This window comes from Macaca nemestrina, chromosome 14, assembly GCF_043159975.1.
Source record: "Macaca nemestrina isolate mMacNem1 chromosome 14, mMacNem.hap1, whole genome shotgun sequence".
NCBI classification, from domain to species: Eukaryota; Metazoa; Chordata; class Mammalia; order Primates; family Cercopithecidae; genus Macaca; species Macaca nemestrina.
Genome location: NC_092138.1, coordinates 67,283,771 through 67,300,659, shown reverse-complemented (window position 1 = coordinate 67,300,659; position 16,889 = coordinate 67,283,771). Strand labels below are relative to the sequence as shown.

General features: G+C 51.3%; 1 protein-coding gene across 1 annotated transcript in view; it reads left to right on the top strand.

The window, feature by feature from the left end:
* Positions 1-1,263, top strand: part of LOC105477176 (SH2 domain containing adaptor protein B) — a 148,870-nt gene extending 147,607 nt beyond the window's left edge. The window contains exon 6 of the mRNA XM_011733561.3: positions 393-1,263. Coding sequence (XP_011731863.3) covers positions 393-576 — 184 coding nt within the window. The 3' untranslated portion in view covers positions 577-1,263. The remainder of the gene's footprint in view (positions 1-392) is intronic.
* The last annotated feature ends 15,626 nt before the right edge of the window (positions 1,264-16,889 follow it).

The following is a 16,889-nucleotide window of genomic DNA, read 5'->3' as shown; positions in this document are numbered from 1 at the left end:
CCCACTTGTCATGGCACTGGGGATATGAACACACTTTGCACCTGTCAGGCAAGGCTTAAACAGGGATATGCACTAGTAGTATAAAGAGGGACTAAGTTTTGTTTTGTTTTTCTGAAGAAGCCCCTAGAATCATTCAGTGTTGGAATGCTCTCCTGTAGCCTGGCAGCAGAACCAGCCGTGCTGCTGGTTCTGGGTCAGATGCTGGAATTGGGGGTGCACTTGGGTGCAGCTGCATTTCATCTGGTCCTGGGCCTTGGCCCTGGCATGGAGAGGTGCAACTCCCAGCCACTTCATGGCTGGGATCCCTTCTGTCCCAGACAGCTGAGGAGTCCCTTGGCCTTAGCCTGAGTGTCAGAGGGGTAGTTCTGATAACCTCTGTGTTTTGTTCACAGGAGCAACCAGGGTTTTATGCACATGAAACTGGCCAAAACCAAAGAGAAATACATTCTGGGTCAGAACAGCCCTCCATTCGACAGTGTCCCGGAAGTCATCCACTACTACACCACCAGAAAGCTACCCATCAAAGGGGCCGAGCACTTGTCCCTCCTCTATCCCGTGGCTGTGAGGACCCTGTGAGCGGACCAGACCTGCCCTGCTCTGTGACAGAGCCTGAGACTTGGAGGTGCCGGAGGCCCCCCACCAACCAGCCCGGCCACTGTTGCTGGCTGTGTCATTTGTGTTGTGTGTATGGTACTAGCACACCACTGCATGTCTCTAGAATGCTGTTGCCACTTACGGGGGCTGGAGAAGGCCTGGATAAAGACAGAGGGGCGGCCAACACACCACCCCAGCCCCCACCCCCACCCTCTCCTTGAGTTTCTGTGAATTAAAATATTTGCAAATCCAAAGAGATGCCTTCCAGGATGAACAAAGGCAGACCAGCTCCGAGGGGTGGGGGCAGGGCGGGGCGGGAGCTCCCTGGCTGACATCTCTTTGTTCTCCAGCTGTCTCGAATTCACACCTGTGTATGGGGCAAAGTTTTCCCACAGGGGCCCCCAACGGATGCTGGGAGCCAAATGCTGGTGCTTTGAGAGTCCCGGAGGCACTGGCGTTCCGCCCCGCTGGTGTGTGTGTGTGTGTGTCTGTGTGAGTGTGTGTGTGAGTACAGATGTGAGAATGTGGTCACACACAGATGGGTAAGCCCGCTGATCTACTTGTAGTCACTCAGTGTAATCATTAGGCGATCTTCAAGGAATCGTTGTGCAGTCAAAAAGAGGACTCAATTATTTATGAATAGGGTATGTAAATAAAATAGTCATTTAATATATAGCCTTATCCTTTTTTGATATACTGCAGAGGGTCTCTGAGGGGTCAGTGCTTGTCTACTGGTTTCACTCCCAGAGAAAGGTGTGTCTCCTCTGGGCTTCCTGCTGTGGCAGGCCCCAGGGAGGGGAGGGAGGCCGAGGCCTCAGCTCCAGTCCTCAGCAGCTCTGGACACCAGAGCCATCTGCTCTGGCAACTGTGCTGAGGCAGTCGGTAGCACTCTGGGAGTCAACCCAGAGCTCAGGGTTCAGGCTTCAGCAGTGGACAGTCAGGAGCCTCCAGTGTTGATCAAACAACCGGTCTTTCCCTCCTGCAGTGGGATGTCTGTGTTGACACCCCCCCAACCCCCGGACACAGCACCCAGCTGGCTACAAAGGGCTCTGTCCCCACTGTCTGTCAGTGCCACCTGGGAGGTATTTAACATGTAGGGAAAGGGAGACAGAGAAGGAACGTCATTTGCCCAAAGCCACACAGCTCACTAGCGGCAGAGCGGTTCTGCAGCCGGTGCTCTTTTGTTGGTTCTGCATGGCCTTGCTGTCACTCTGCCCATGGAGGAGGCAGAATCCTGACCCCCCAGGGACATTGAGCCCTCAGTGGTCCACACTGCTTCCACACACAAACACACACACACCCTCCCTTGCTGGCCGCAGCAGGGTCCTCCCACACAGGCCAGGCAGCCCCGATGAGGCTACGAGCTTCTCAGCTCTCCTCCTTTTTCCACCCAGCCAGCAGCATGAAGCCCTCTCCTGAATGAGATACCACGGTTCCAGAGCCTTCGCCAGGCACCAGCTGGTCTGAACGAACTGGAAGTTTGACGACTGTCATCCCTGGCCCACCTGGGCAGAGCACAAGGGGCTGAGTTTGAACGTCATCAGCAGGTTCCGACATCAGCACTGCTCATGTCTTTAGAGACTGTTTGGAGGTGATTCCAGCTCACTGTTGAGATGCAGAGACACAGGAGGACTTGCCAAGGCCACGTGTTGAGCTGGGACAGAGCCCTGCCCCTTTAGGTAGCTGCACAGACTTCAGCGGTTTGTGCAAAGCCCTGCCCTTGGCGACCCGTCTTTAGGGACCAGCCGCCTCTTGGGTCGTCCTCCCGGGTCCTGTCTGGCAGTCCATGTGGCCCAGCCCTCATGGAGACCATGCTGGCTGTGGCCTGGGTCTAGTCTCCTAAAGAAGCCAATCCTTTCCTTGCGTGTTTGGCATTTCCTAGAGCATCCCTCAATGAGGGAGGATGGCGGGAATGCCCTGGAAGGATTCATGCTTTCCTTTTGGGGAGTGGGAGGGTAGGTGGGAAATGACAAGATTAGTGAGGAGTTGGCACTTGTCCAAACAGAGGAGCCTGGACCCCAAGGCTTGTCCTCAGAGGAGGTCCATGAGAGGCTGAGGAAGTGGGGGGACAACCCTCCGGCAGGGCAGGAGGGTGAGACCTCTCACCCTGGCAAGTTCAGGTCCGGCCACTTCCTGAGGCTGCTGGGTGGGGCCGCACCTCATGGTCCTTCTCTGTGGACAGTCTTCCCGGGCAGATCGCTCCTCAGGAAAGGCTCTGGGAGGCTCTCAGTGGAAGCTGGCAGCTGTACCCTCTGGCCCTGACTTGGCCTCTTAGGGTATTCCTGGGACCCTCCCTCTGTCCCCAGCCTTCATCTTCCTGAAGTTTCCCTGGGAGGCCCAACCTTCTGAGCCCCTCAGGGACAGAGGCCAGCAGAGGAGCCAGCTTACAGGATGGGAGCTGCTGAAAAGAATTTTTTTTCCTTAATTTTATGAACCTCTCCCTCTTCTTCCTCTAATTGTGACCGTTTCCTCTGTCAGCCTGTATTCATGTTTTCTTGGACATCTAACAATTGAAACAGCTTTTCCCTTTCAGAAACACTCACATTCAGGTTACTGGCGTTGGTTTGGTTTTTGTTTTGGGTTTTTTTTTTTTTTTTTTTTTTTCATCTGCTGCCAATTAATGGGGGAAAAAATTGAGCTGGATTTCTTTGAGAGAAAAGAAAAGCTCCTGCCACACAACGTCGCGCCCTCGGCATTTTGTCTGAGAACCTCCAGCACTAGCGGCTGTTTCTGTATCTCCCTTCTTTGCTGGCTTTATTATTGACCATAATGCCTGACCACTTGAGTAGCTCTGTCCTTGAGCGCTGAGGAGTCAAGGGCCCTTCTGGCAGTCCCCCAAACAGGATGGCGCCCGCAGAAAGAAAGGAGGCTTTGTAGGGGAAGAGGGCCCCACTGCCTGCCAGTCCTGTCCTGAAGTCAGAAGAATGGCCCAGGCTGACACGCTCTCCTTGAGAGAGGCTCACAGCGCAGCCCTTCGCAGGAAAGGGGTGCAAAGGCTCCACGCCTCAGGAGGCAGGCCCTGTCCTCACAGGGCGGCTGTGGGCCGGGGCGCCTCTGTGGCCTGAGTGTGAGCAGGAGGGAAACCTGAAGCAGCTTCCCACAAGGCGTCCAGTCCACAGGGTGGAGCCCGCAGGCTCGCTCTGCCCATTTCCAGAACCAGCGGCCCCCTTTGTAAGATTTTGAACATGAAGTTCCAGTAGCTCCCCAGACGCTCTCTCAGAAGTGGTGATGTCATTGACCAAGGGCCTGGCAAGGACCAGCAGCCAGGGTCACCATTTGCTGTTGCAGCCCTCGGGACAGTGCAGGTAGAAGCCCTGCCAGCAGAGCAGGCTGGCATTTGGTGTTGGCTCACAGACACCTGTGAAGGGTCCTGGCTGAATCAGGCAGCTGTCCAGCCAACTCTCTCTCCACCCTTCTGGAATTGGTGAACAGCAAAGACCAAATTCGGCAAGCTGTCCGGAGGGAGTGCAGGGCCCACAGTCTTCGATGTGGGCGCACCTCCCAGAACCCCACAGGGACCTGTTCACAGGCGCCCTCAGGACACAGGTGCCCTTCAGCCTTTCCACCTCCCTCCTTAGGGCTGTTTGCGTCCCCGCCAGGAGGCTCAAACCAGCCACCTACTTCTGAAGTCTCTTGTAACATTCCAATTCTATGTGACACACTGTATAATGATGAATATTTAATGTGAAGCTCTTAATATACTACAAGTGTCTTGTTTACCATTGGTCTTTTTTTTTCTCTCTCTTTGAGATAGGGTCTTGCTATGTTTCCCAGGCTGGGATGCAGTGGCACAATCTCCACTCACTGCAACTTCTGCCTTCCAGGTTCTAGTGATCCTCCTACCTCAACCTCCCACATAGCTGAGACTACAGGCATGCACCACCACGCCCAGCTAATATTTCCATTTTTATTAGAGGTGGGGTTGTGCCATGTTGACCAGCCTACTGGTCTCAAACTCCTGGGCTTAAGGGATCCTCCCACCTTGGCCTCCCAAAGTGCTGGGATTACAGGTGTTTGCCTGGCCACACAATGTCATTTAAATGCACCTCCTTAGGCATGCATGATTTTTGTTTGTTTGTTTGTTTTTAATGCAGCCATGTGCCCCAGGAATCTAGCTGAGCTCTTGCCATCAGCTTCCAAAGGTGGATCGTTAAAGGTAAAAGCAACCTTTCTGCTTCCTAATTATGAGGAAGAAAGAGGCCTGATGAGCTCAATGGAAATAAATGAATTTGTTCAGCAGACATTCCTTGAGTACCTACTGGTCCTCAGGTCTAGTGGATATAGGGGTGAATGGGACTCAGCCCCTGCTCTCAAGAAGTTTCCAGTGTGTAAAAACAGCCCAAGGAGCTGTGGGATCCCAGATGAGAGAGGCTTCAATCTGTCTGCAGCAGTCAGGGAAAAGCTGGGCCTTGGGAGATGGTAGGAGTTCAGCAGGGAGCCTGGTGGGGTGCATGGTCTGTGCAGAGGTAACAGGGTGGTAGAATCATCAGGGTGAGTGCATCAGAGCCTGATGTGGCGCAGCCGGCCTTGAGGGGAGGTGGCCAGACTCCTGGGACTCCAGAGGCCTCATCCCGCAGAGGCAAATGAACAGGGCAGGGCAGGGAGGATCTCCCTAAAGACGGGGAGATGCTGGCCACCTGTTTCCTAGAGGAGTCGAATTCTTAAGGAGAGAAGGGCAGGACATGAGTCTTGGCACAAAGTCTGCCATTGTTTGCCTGCCACCATCGCCATGATGCCACCATGATGACAGCATTAGGCAGCCCAGGTCCACCGGGAAGGTCTGCGCCCAAGCCCCTCCTCACCTACACCTGAGGGGGCACAGCCTTCCCCAGCATGTTGGGGACCTGCTCTGGAGTGATTCCCCGCCCCGCCCCCGCCGTCCCCACAGGAACTTACCTGCCACTCTCCTCCCTCCTTTCCTTCTCCTTTTCAAGAATGTGACTGTCTGTCTCCCCTGCTGCCCCCCTTCCTCCCCAACTCCCCAGGACTCTTGGGCTTTGGTTCACCTCTTCTCCCTCTCTCCCCCACCTCCCCAACACATCCCAGTGTCCCCGAATCCACACCTCTGACTGTGAGACTCCCTCAGAACATTGACACCAACACCCCCATGTCCCAACATATGCACGCACACACACATGCCTGGGGAACACCTGTGCTCGGGGAGGGCAAAGCCCTGGCACATGGTCCTGGTGACAGAAAACATTCATGAGCTTGGTCAGGACCAAGCGGTCACAGGCAGTGCCAGTGCTCAGCCACCAGGAATTTCCTGAAGGGAGGGAGGAAAGGTCACCTCTAGACTGCGTTATGCGTGGTGGTGGGTGGTGGTGGTGATGGGTATTTCTCTTTCAGTTCAATTTAACACACGTTGAGCATGAAACAGACGGGACAAGCTGGTGACCAGGAGCAGGAGACTGAGCACAGGAAACCCCTTCCTCATCAGAGTCCGCAGGAAGCGGTGGGCCGTCAGATGCCTTCATCCCTGCACAGAGAGCCAGCAGGGTGGGCCAGAAATAGAGGCCTAGACAGGGACAGAGGCACGCTCAAGGCCACACAGCAAGTCCCTCTCCATATGCCTTGGGGTGCTTGAGAGCGACCAGCTCCAAGGGTCACCTCAGCCAGTGCAGCTCTGGGAAGACTAGGGTAAGGCTGGGGGATTCTTCTCAGACAGAGTTAATGAGCCATTTCTTTCCTCATTGGCTCCCCGGGTGGCAGCATCCCAGGCCTGTAGTGACTGGTGTCATCTCTGGCTTGGGAGACAGTTTCCAAAGCCTGATCATACCAGGATGGCAGGAAGTCACCAGTGTGGCTCTAGTGCCCTCGTGTGGTTTTCTTTAGTATTGCAGCCAGTCCCAGGGAGTGGAAATGCCGCCTCCAAGTCACCGTGTCGGTTACAGAAGGAGAAACTGAGGCCCAGAGAAGGAAGAAGCAGGCATGTAAACAGATAAATGGCAGGCAGTGCAGAGTGATGAATGATGGGTGCTCCAGCAGAAGGGACAGTAGAAGTGGCATCTGAGCAAGGCCTCCTCACCTGCAGGAAGCAGGGACATCCTAGGCAGAGGAAACAACTTCAGCAAGAGCTGGGAGGCTCCCTCTGACTCCCGATCCGGGCTTTTCCCACTACAGTCTACTCTAAAGCCGCGTCCATTCATGCCCACTGGGAAGGGAGGTCAGGCCAAATCAGAAAGGCTCAGTACAGAACAATTTTATGCAATATTATTTCAAAGTTACTGACTTCCAATTATAAAATTAACATGTACTTTGTGGTCTGGCACAGTGGTTCACACATGTAATCCCAGCACTTTGGGAGGCCAAGGCAGGCGGATCACTTGAGGTCAGGAGTTCGAGACCAGCCTGGCCAACATGGCAAAACCCTGTCTCTACTAAAATTACAAAAATTAGCCGGCCATGGTGGCTGGTGCCCATAATCCCAGCTACTCAGGAAGCTGAGGCCAGAGAATCGCTTGACCCCAGGAGGCAGAGGTTGCAGTGAGCCAAGATTGCACCACTGCACTCCAGCCTGGGCAACAGAGCAAGACTCCATCTCAAAAAAAAGAAAAAATACAGTTTGTGCTTGTGGCCGGGCACGGTGGCTCATACCTGTAATCCCAACTCTTTGGGAGGCTGAGGCAGGCGGATCACTTAAGGCCAGGAGTTCAAGACCAGCCTGGCCAACATGGCAAAACCCCATCTCTACTAAAAGTACAAAAATCAGCTGGGTGTGGTGACAGGCACCTGTAGTCCCAGTTACTTGGGAGCCTGAGGTAGGAGAATCGCTTGAACCCGGGAGGCAGAGGAGCCAAGATTAGGCCACTGCACTCCAGCCTGGGTGACAGAGCAAGACTCTGTCTCAAAAAAAAAAAAAAAAAAAAAAGTATTAGTAATGGAAATTTGTATTTCAGGAAAATATAAAGAAGAAAATAAAAATTACCCGAAACTCAAAGAACAGTACATTCACGTTCTGAAGTATCGCCTCAGTCTTTTTTTCTATGCACGTATATAATTATTTTAAATAAAAGCGGGCTCAAGCCATGTTTACATAGTTCTATAGCCTCCATCTTCCGCTTAACATAGTATCATGTCCCTTTTTTTTTTCTGTTATTAAATCTCCTATAATATGATCTTTTTTTATAGCTGTATGGTATTTTCTACCTTAATTTTTTTTTTTTTTTTTTTTTTAAGAAAGTTTCACTCTTACTGCCCAGGCCGGAGTGCAATGGCATGATCTCAGCTCACTGCAACCTCTGCCTCCTGGGTTCAAGTGATTCTCCTGTCCCAGCTTCCCAAGTAGCTGGGATTACCGGCGCCCACCACCATGCCCAGCTAATTTTTGTATTTTTAGTAGAGATGGGATTTCACCATGTTGGCCAGGCTGGTCTGGAACTCCTGACCTCAAATGATCCACCTGCCTCGGCCTCCCAAAATGCTGGGATTACAGGCGTGAGCCACCGCACACGGCCTCTACCTTAATTTAACTTATTCCAATTTTTGTATAACCAGCTCTGCAGGGAATTGTTCAGAAATCTTTGTTTCTGGGTTTTTGTAAGGAGAAATTCATAGATGGGGCATTATGAGGTCAAAGGCTAGGTAACATGTTCAAGACTTCCCGTCCTCCAGAGATGCATCAGTTCCTCTTCTGCTGCTATGTCTGGGAGTGCCCCCACAGAAAAGCCGTTCTTTTACCTTTAAAGACTTTTAGCGGCCGGGCGCGGTGGCTCAAGCCTGTAATCCCAGCACTTTGGGAGGCCGAGACCGGCGGATCACGAGGTCAGGAGATCGAGACCATCCTGGCTAACCCAGTGAAACCCCGTCTCTACTAAAAAATACAAAAAACTAGCCGGGCGAGGCGGCGGGCACCTGTAGTCCCAGCTACTCGGGAGGCTGAGGCAGGAGAATGGCGTGAACCCGGGAGGCGGAGCTTGCAGTGAGCTGAGATCCGGCCACTGCACTCCAGCCTGGGCGACAGACCGAGACTCCGTCTCAAAAAAAAAAAAAAAAAAAAAAAAAAGACTTTTAGCAACTTGGACCTTGCCTAAAACATGAGGCACACTGTAAGTAGTTTTTCTTCATCAGGGACAGCATGAGTTCAGGCTACCCATGGGGTTGGACAGGAGACGGGGCTCTGCATGTAGGGTGAGTAGTTGTCCCTCTAAGAGAAGCTTTTCAGGGTACAGGACTCTGAGGGCTAACACCAGGATGGTCCCAGCAAGCTGGAACAGTTGTCCTGTTACCCCAGGGGCAAGTCCCTTACCTCCCATTCAGTAGACCCTCCCTCTGCCCCTGTGAGAGAACCAGGGTCTGGGGCTGGAGCTGGGGCTGGGGAAACCCAGAGAAGCTCAGAAGGAGCCCTGCCCTCCTCAGGTCCAGGACGTGGGTAAGCAGAGAAACAGCCATCACCCAGGGGGAACCCAGTCTAATTCTATCCCTTTCCAGCTGTGCAACCTGGGTAAACTGCAAAAGCTTCCACTTCTTCTGCTGCAAAGTGACACAAAACCAGCAGCCTCACGGGGTTGCTGCAAAGATTACACACAGTGTTGAATGACTGCCCTTAGCAAGGCTTAGCGTTGTCAACCTTCAGAGGTCAGCTAGGATGAGAACAAGGTGTGATGGCAGAGGCCAGTGTAGCCACAGGATTTCAAAGCAAAGAGGGACTAGGGCGCCAGAAAGGCTTCCTGTGGGAGGTGAGAAGTGGAGTCTATTTTATAAATAAAAAATGCTCCAGCCCCACTGGACATCTCCTGAAGTTAGGACCACAGCTCTTAAGATCCTCTTCCTCTCCAGCTGGACGTCCCAGAGCAGTGCTCACAGAGTTCTCTCCATCCCCTCACTCAGCATCCTCTAACATTCCATCTTTCTCTGTTATTTACATTAATTCTAACACACTATAATTATTATCTAAATAATAAGCATCTGTTGGCCAGGAGCGGTGGCTCATACCTGTAATCCCAACACTTTGGGAGGCCGAGGCGGGTGGATCACATGAGGTCAGGAGTTTGAGACCAGCCTGGCCAACATGGCGAAACCCCATTTCTACTAAAAATAGACAAATTAGCCAGGCATGGTGGCAGATGCCTGTAATCCCAGCTACTTGGGAGGCTGAGGCAGGAGCATTGCTTGAACCTGGGAGATGGAGGTTGTGGTAAGTCGAGATGGGGCCAGTGCACTCCAACCCGGGCAATAAGAGCAAAACTCCGTCTCAAAAAAAAAAAAAAAATAGCCAGGCGTGGTGGCATGCACCTGTAATCCCAGCTACTTGGGAGGCTGAGGCAGAAGAATTGCTTAAATCTGGGAGGCAGAGATTGCAGTAAGCCGACATGGCACCACTGCACCCCAGCCTCAGCAACAGAAAAAAAAAAAAAAAAAAGCATTTGTTGTGTTTACTATTTAAATAATTACGTTTATTATGTCAATATTAAATCTATTGTCTTTATTGTTTAAATGTTAAATCTGTGCAGCAGCTTTATTCTTTAAATATTAAACAGGTATTGTATTCATTATCTATTGCCTGTCTCCACGCACTAGAACGGAACCAGAATGCAGACTCCACACAAGCAGGGATCTAGGACAGTTTCTGGCATACAGTAGGTGCTCAATAAGTATTTGTTAGCTGAAGTAACAGTGATAAAAGATCCTATCTGTGGCGGGTTTACTCTATGTGTGCCTCACATTGTGCTTGCATTGGTCTCCCACAATGGGAGCCCTGCTATGCAGATGAGAAACTGAAGTTCAGGCCTGGTATGGTGGCTCGTGTCTGTAATCCAAGTACTTTAGGAGGCCAAGGAGGGAGGAGCACTTGAGTTCAGGAGTTCAAGACCAGCCTGGGCAACATGGAGAAAACCCATCTCTACAAAAAAAATACAAAAATTAGCCAGGTGTCATACTGCACACCTGTAGTCCCAGCCTCTTGGGAGGCTAAGGTGGGAAGATCACTTGAGCCCATGAGGTGGAGACTGCAGTGAACTGAGATCTTGCCACTGCACTTCAGCCTGGGCAACACAGGAGGCCCTGTCTCAAAATAAACGGGCCGGGCATGGTGGCTCACATCTGTAATCCCAGCATTTTGGGAGGCCGAGGCGGGTGGATCACTTGAGGTCAGGAGTTCGAGACCAGCCTGGCCAATGTGGTGAAACCCTCCCCCCTACTAAAAATACAAAAATTAGCCAGGCGTGGTTGCAGGTGCCTGTAGTCCCAGCTACCTGGGAGACTCAGGCAGGAGAAGTGCTTGAACCCAGGAGGTGGAGGTTGCAGTGGGCAGAGATTTTGCCACTGCACTCCAGCCTGGGCAATTGAGCGAGACTCTGTCTCAAAAAAATAAAACAAAATAAAAATAAAAAATAAAAGAAGTAAACAAAAGTATCAGAAAAGTACAAAGAAACTGAGGTTCAGAAAGGTGAAGCGATGCTAGGAAACAGAAGTTGGATTTAGTGGTGGAGGCTCAGAGGGAGGTCACGCCTGGAGGTGAATGGGATCTAGAGAGAAATTCCATGGTCCCTTCTGCCCCAAGAACAAGAGACAAGGGTGGCATTTTGAGTCCTTGAACACCACTGCTCCTCCATACCTGAAGGAGAATGAGCTTCCATCACACTGGATGTGCTGTCATGGAGAACCTCCCTCAGGGTCTTGGAACATGGTCACCAGGAAGGACCCTCTTCCTGTAGATGGAGATATTGAGGCTGGTGGGGGGCTCCCCAGTAACATCACTAGGAAGTGGTGGATCAAGGATGCAAACCCAAGTATTCTGACCTTGCAGCATACTACATCGAGTTCAGGGTTTCCCAGCTTGCCTGACCTAAGGTTTACACAGGTTCTTATAAAAATACAAATTCCTAGGACCTCTGCTTGGAGATTTTTACTCAGGAGGTCTTGGGTCAGCCCTGGAAGCCGATATTTTTCACAAACTCCCCAGGGGTGTCTTATGATGAGGGAGCTCAGGAGATACTCCCCTGGGGTCAAGGCCAGGCTCCCCACCACCCTGCAGCTCACCATCCACCTGGGCCTTTGAACAAGTGCCAGGAAAGAGGAAAGCATCAACCATCACACTGCGCATCTGTGGCTAGCTCCATCCCCCGAAACAATAGGAGTGGCAGAGTCCCAGCCTCATCTCTTACTAGGCACGTAACTCAGATAGGTCATGGGACTTCTTTGAGGACACAAAGTATGTGAAAATCAGAGGAAATGACATATTGTGTGACTGCTTGGGAAACCCACACAGTATTGTGCAACTGCTTCTTGTTACATTGACTTGGCCCTTGGTAGGTAAAAATGTGTTTGTATTTCACAAGTATGTGTCACTCAGACAACAAGGAAGGTGTCCCTGATCTTACCCAGAGGTCACCAACCTTTCCGAGCTCTGAGATCTGTCAGGGGGCATAAACTTTGCCTGTTGGTGTGCTGGGAGAAAAAGCTGGGGTACAGAAATGATGTTAGGGAGAAAGCCACCTGGTGTCTTCCTCCTTATACACTTTTTCTCCTCCCATGCGTTTTCTGGAACCTACCTTGTTTGAATCCTAGTTTTCCTTTACGGATCACCTTTTCCAAGTAGCCTTCCCTTATTGCAGCTGGTACAACTTCCCTGTCCTATTAACACTCATAGCACTTGGTACGTGCGGATCTCAAGAATGCTGATCATTTTTCCTTAGGACTGGTTCCCCTCTGGGCTGCAGGCTCATTCATTTACACATTCCTGAGCCCTGCAGGACCCTGTGTTTCAAACCACAGGTCACTATTATGGGTCAGGATGTCAATTTAAAGCTATAATTTCCCGAAGTTGCCTGAGAAGAATCAGCTGGGGCTAGTGTTAAATATGCACAGGCCAACTGGCCTCTCTCCTGGGGATTCTGATTTAGACTGTCTTGGAACTGATTTTATATATATATATATCTCATATGTATATATCTATATATGTCTATATTATATATACATGTATATCATGTATCATATATCATGTGTATATATTGTGTGTATGATACGTGTATCACATGTGTATATGATACATGTATATGTGTGTGATACATGTATCATGTGTGATGCATGTATCGTGTGTGTGATACATGTATCATCTATGTGTATATATGATTATATATATGTGTTGGGTTTTTTTGAGACAGGGTCTGTCTCCCAGGCTGGAGTGCAGTGGTATGATCACAGCTCACTGCAGCCTCAACCTCCAGACTTAAGCAATCCTCCCACCTCAGCCTCCCAGGTAGCTAGGACTACAGATGTGTGCCACCACGCCTGGCTAATTATGTTATTGTTTATAGACAGGGTCTCACTGTGTTGCCCACACTGATCTCAAACTCAAATGATCCTCCTGCCTCAGCCTCCCAAAGTTCTGGGATTACAGGCATGAGACACTATGCCCAGCCTGGTGATCTATTTTTTAACCAGACTTCTAGGACCTAGGATCTAGGTCAACGCTTTTCGATCTGTAATGTGCACACAGCACACCTGGTGAACTTGTTAAATACCAATCCTGGTTTCCTGGGGACAGAATTCTGCATTCCTAACAAACTTCTGGGTGACTCAATGCTGGTGCTGTAAGCATAGGGCCCATAGGTAGTTTGCCCAAATTCAAGAGATTCTTATCTTCAGGCACATTAGGGAAGCAAGTATTGAGTGCTATTGTTCTCAACCTCAGCAAACCCAGAAAGCTTTTATACTAAGGTTCAGGTCCCACTGCAAACCAATTAAATCAGAACCTCTGGGGCAGAGGAGTGGGGCGGGGATGGGGGGTGTTGTTTTGTTGTCAAAGCTTCCCAGATGATTCTAATGTGAAGCAGGGCTAAGAATCACTGATTCACTGGGTCCCCACCAGTATTAAAATAAATGAATGAATAAATTGAAGAGAACAAACCATCTCACAGGCTTGCAGGGTAAACCCTGGGTCTCCATTGTACGTTATAAATACAGATGCACGTGAGTTGCTGGATCAGAGCAGGTTTGGACATGAGTGAAGCAGAAAGGGAGAAGGTCCTAGTGTTCACAGACCAGCCATGGGGACAAACCGCAAGGACATGGGGTGGGGGCCAGGGAGGGTGGGGCTGACAGCACCGAGGGGCTCTGCAGCAGGAGGCAGTGAGGTCAGATGGGGCAGCAGTGACCAGAAGCCTCTGAACTGAGCCATGCAGGAGGAGCAGGACATTGTCATGAAGCAAGCAAGACCTTTTAGGCACAGAGGACAAAAAATACGCAAGCATGGGGCGGGGGGCGTGAAAAGAATGCAGCAAGTTCAGGGAAGGGAACACGAAGTGGCTGACTGGCCCTTGGCCATTTGGTACTGGGGGTGTGAAGGGGAGTGGCAGAGATAGGCAGGGGCCTGATTGCAGAGGCCTAGGAAATGTGAGCTGAAGAGAAAGGAAGGTCAATGACCCCTTGTTAGGGAATGACCTCAGGTGATCTTGTCTGGGCAGAGCCACTCAGTTTCTGAGACTCCACTGACAGCTTGCATAAGGCTGTTTTCATGCACCATGAAGAGCCCATGAAGTCTGAGGGCACCAGACAACTTTTTAGAAAGCATTTTGAGAGAAGGAGTGGAGGGTGATTAAGCAAAGATCCACCAGCAACCTTCCTATGGCCCCTTCCCCCAAGAACCCAGGCCCTCCCTTCCAACAGCTCTGCTCTCCACCCGCATTTCATTTCAGCAAACATCTCCTAGGCACCCTTTTTGCCAAGCACTGAGTGGGAGAGCCAGGAAAAATCCAGACAGCTCTGCCCTCATGAGCTGGAGGTGGGAAAGATCATATTTTCATGAGTGACTACAACATAGGACAGGACATCAGAAGCGCCCCAAACTTTGAGCCATGGGAAGGCAGGGGAAAGAACAGTCAATTTTGCCTGAGATGATCAGGGAAGGCTGCTAGGAGGGAAAGGCGGCAAAAGGACCTTGAAGGGCTGTTTGGTGAAGGGCTAACACGTATCAATGGTGAAAGGGGGAAACAGGCTTAAGGAACACAGGTTTTGCAAAACACTGAGACTGCATATGGCAAAGGCACAGAATATAGTTGGGGTTGAGGTAGACAGACTGGCAAAAGGGCCAGGACAGGACAGCCCCGTGCACCAAGTTAAGGAGTTTGGATTTACTGGGGGAAGCAAGAGGGAACCATTGGAGATTTTTAAGCTGGAGGATGACATGATCACAGCTGGGTTAGAGGATATCTGGCAGCTGACCTAGTGGCTGGAGGTATGGAATGCAGCAATGGGTGGATAAGGACAGAAATGAAGGACTAACTTTAAGATGGATCCGGGCCGGGCGCGGTGGCTCAAGCCTGTAATCCCAGCACTTTGGGAGGCCGAGACAGGCGGATCACGAGGTCAGGAGATCGAGACCATCCTGGCTAACACGGTGAAACCCCGTCTCTACTAAAAAATACAAAAAACTAGCCGGGCGAGCTGGCGGGCGCCTGTAGTCCCAGCTACTCGGGAGGCTGAGGCAGGAGAATGGCGTGAACCCGGGAGGCGGAGCTTGCAGTGAGCTGAGATCCGGCCACTGCACTCCAGCCTGGGCGACAGAGCAAGACTCCGTCTCAAAAAAAAAAAAAGATGGATCCGGAATCCAAAAATAGAGGGTTTTCATCCCCAACATTCATATGCCCAAGAAGAGCCAATGAAGGGCCTGGGGGTTTCTGACAAGGAACAGAGAGCTGGAGGCGCAGAGGCCTGTGCTGTGACTGCAGCATAAAAGAAACAGACTGGCTCAGCTCCAGACCTGAGCTTTCCCGTTAGCCCGGGATTTTCTGAGTCTGGTGTGCCCCAATTGTGTGTTTCAGTCTTTTCCTTCTTGTTCAGGTTTTACCACAGGAGAATAACCTCTCCATTCTAATCTGAAATTAATTATTTATGCTTATGAACACGCTGGATGCCTGCCTGGTTTATTTATTTTTCGAATAATACATCTGAATAGGCATTCACACAAGACAGGGCAAACATAATTTTGAGGCAAAGGCCCTTTCCAACTGTTGCCCGATTAATTGTTCTAAGCCATTGTATAGCCTTATCCTTATCCTGTGGAGTCCAAAATTTATCCCTTGCATACTAATTAGATGGCAGGTGCCTGTGTCTGACAGTCAAGATTCGCACTATCCAGCCCCACCACCTGACCCTTACGGTCTTATCTCCTGCTGCTATGAGTTTCTCCACTGGGCCAAACTCCACCCATCCACCCTCCAAGGCCCAGTTCAAACGTCTACTCTGTGAAGCCATCTCTGGATCTCCCTCGAGGGGGGAGGCCCCCCATGCTTCTGAATTTCCACTCTTTTGTTTTTGTAGCCTTCATCAGACGCTAAGCTCCCCAGGACCTTGCACGCAGTAGGTTCCTCAATGGAGCGTTTGCTGGAATAGGGGAGCCTGGTCTCCAGCTTCCCGAGAGGCAGCTAAGTACGGCAGCCAAAGCGGAGCTGGGCAAAGACCAGACCCGCTTTTGGAGTCAGTGTCTACAAAGTGCTCTCGGGGGAAGGGGGCACGCGGCGAACGTCGCCCACCCGGAGCCGATCCCCCCAAGAACGCTTCACTGGGGTGGGGTTACTGCTTGGGCTGTCCCCAAGCACAGTGCACACACTTCACACATCCACAAGCCTCCTGAAACGCCTCTCCCCTCAGACCGACCTTTCCGTTTCCTTCAACGCCTCCCATCTGTTGTGTGGGTTCCAGTTTCCAACTCAGAGTCAGAACCCTCATTTCCAGAGTCTCCTACAACAGCCCGGGGACGCACACAAAGCACGGGTTACTTTTCAGACGGGGATTTGGGGCTCAGGGTCCAGCGACTCGTCCAAGGTCACTCTCAAGAAGTATGAGGGCTATGACTTTGACCCAGGCCTTCTAACTCCCCGGGCAGCGCTCCTTCCAAGCCCCCCGCAAGCGGTCTGAGCTTCGAAGGAAAAAGAGTTAAAACGTTTAAAAGTGATTCGTATGTTCCAAAGCACGCACAAAGTGTGTTCTTCTGTGAACTGCGGAATGGGTCGCTGATAAAAGATCCCTCTGAAGGTTTGAAGATACCCAACAAGGCTCCACAGAGGGCACTTTGGAGTCTTCCGCGAAGGCGCTAGCCCCCTAAAACCGACAATGCCCCTAAAACCGACAATGCCCAGACGCCCCCTGCAGGCAGCGCGCTAGAGAACGCGCGTTGGCTGTTTCTGGCACGCTGAGGCCACCGTACGGCATTAAGGGTGAAGCATCGAGGCTAGCAGAGCCCGCAACCTGACAGGTGTGCTGGCGTGGCCCTCTACCTGCCCCGCCGCGGCGGCCTGCGGCCAGGAAAAGCAGGCTGGCGACATCTGGCGGGCCGCGGGCCGAGGGAGAGGAGG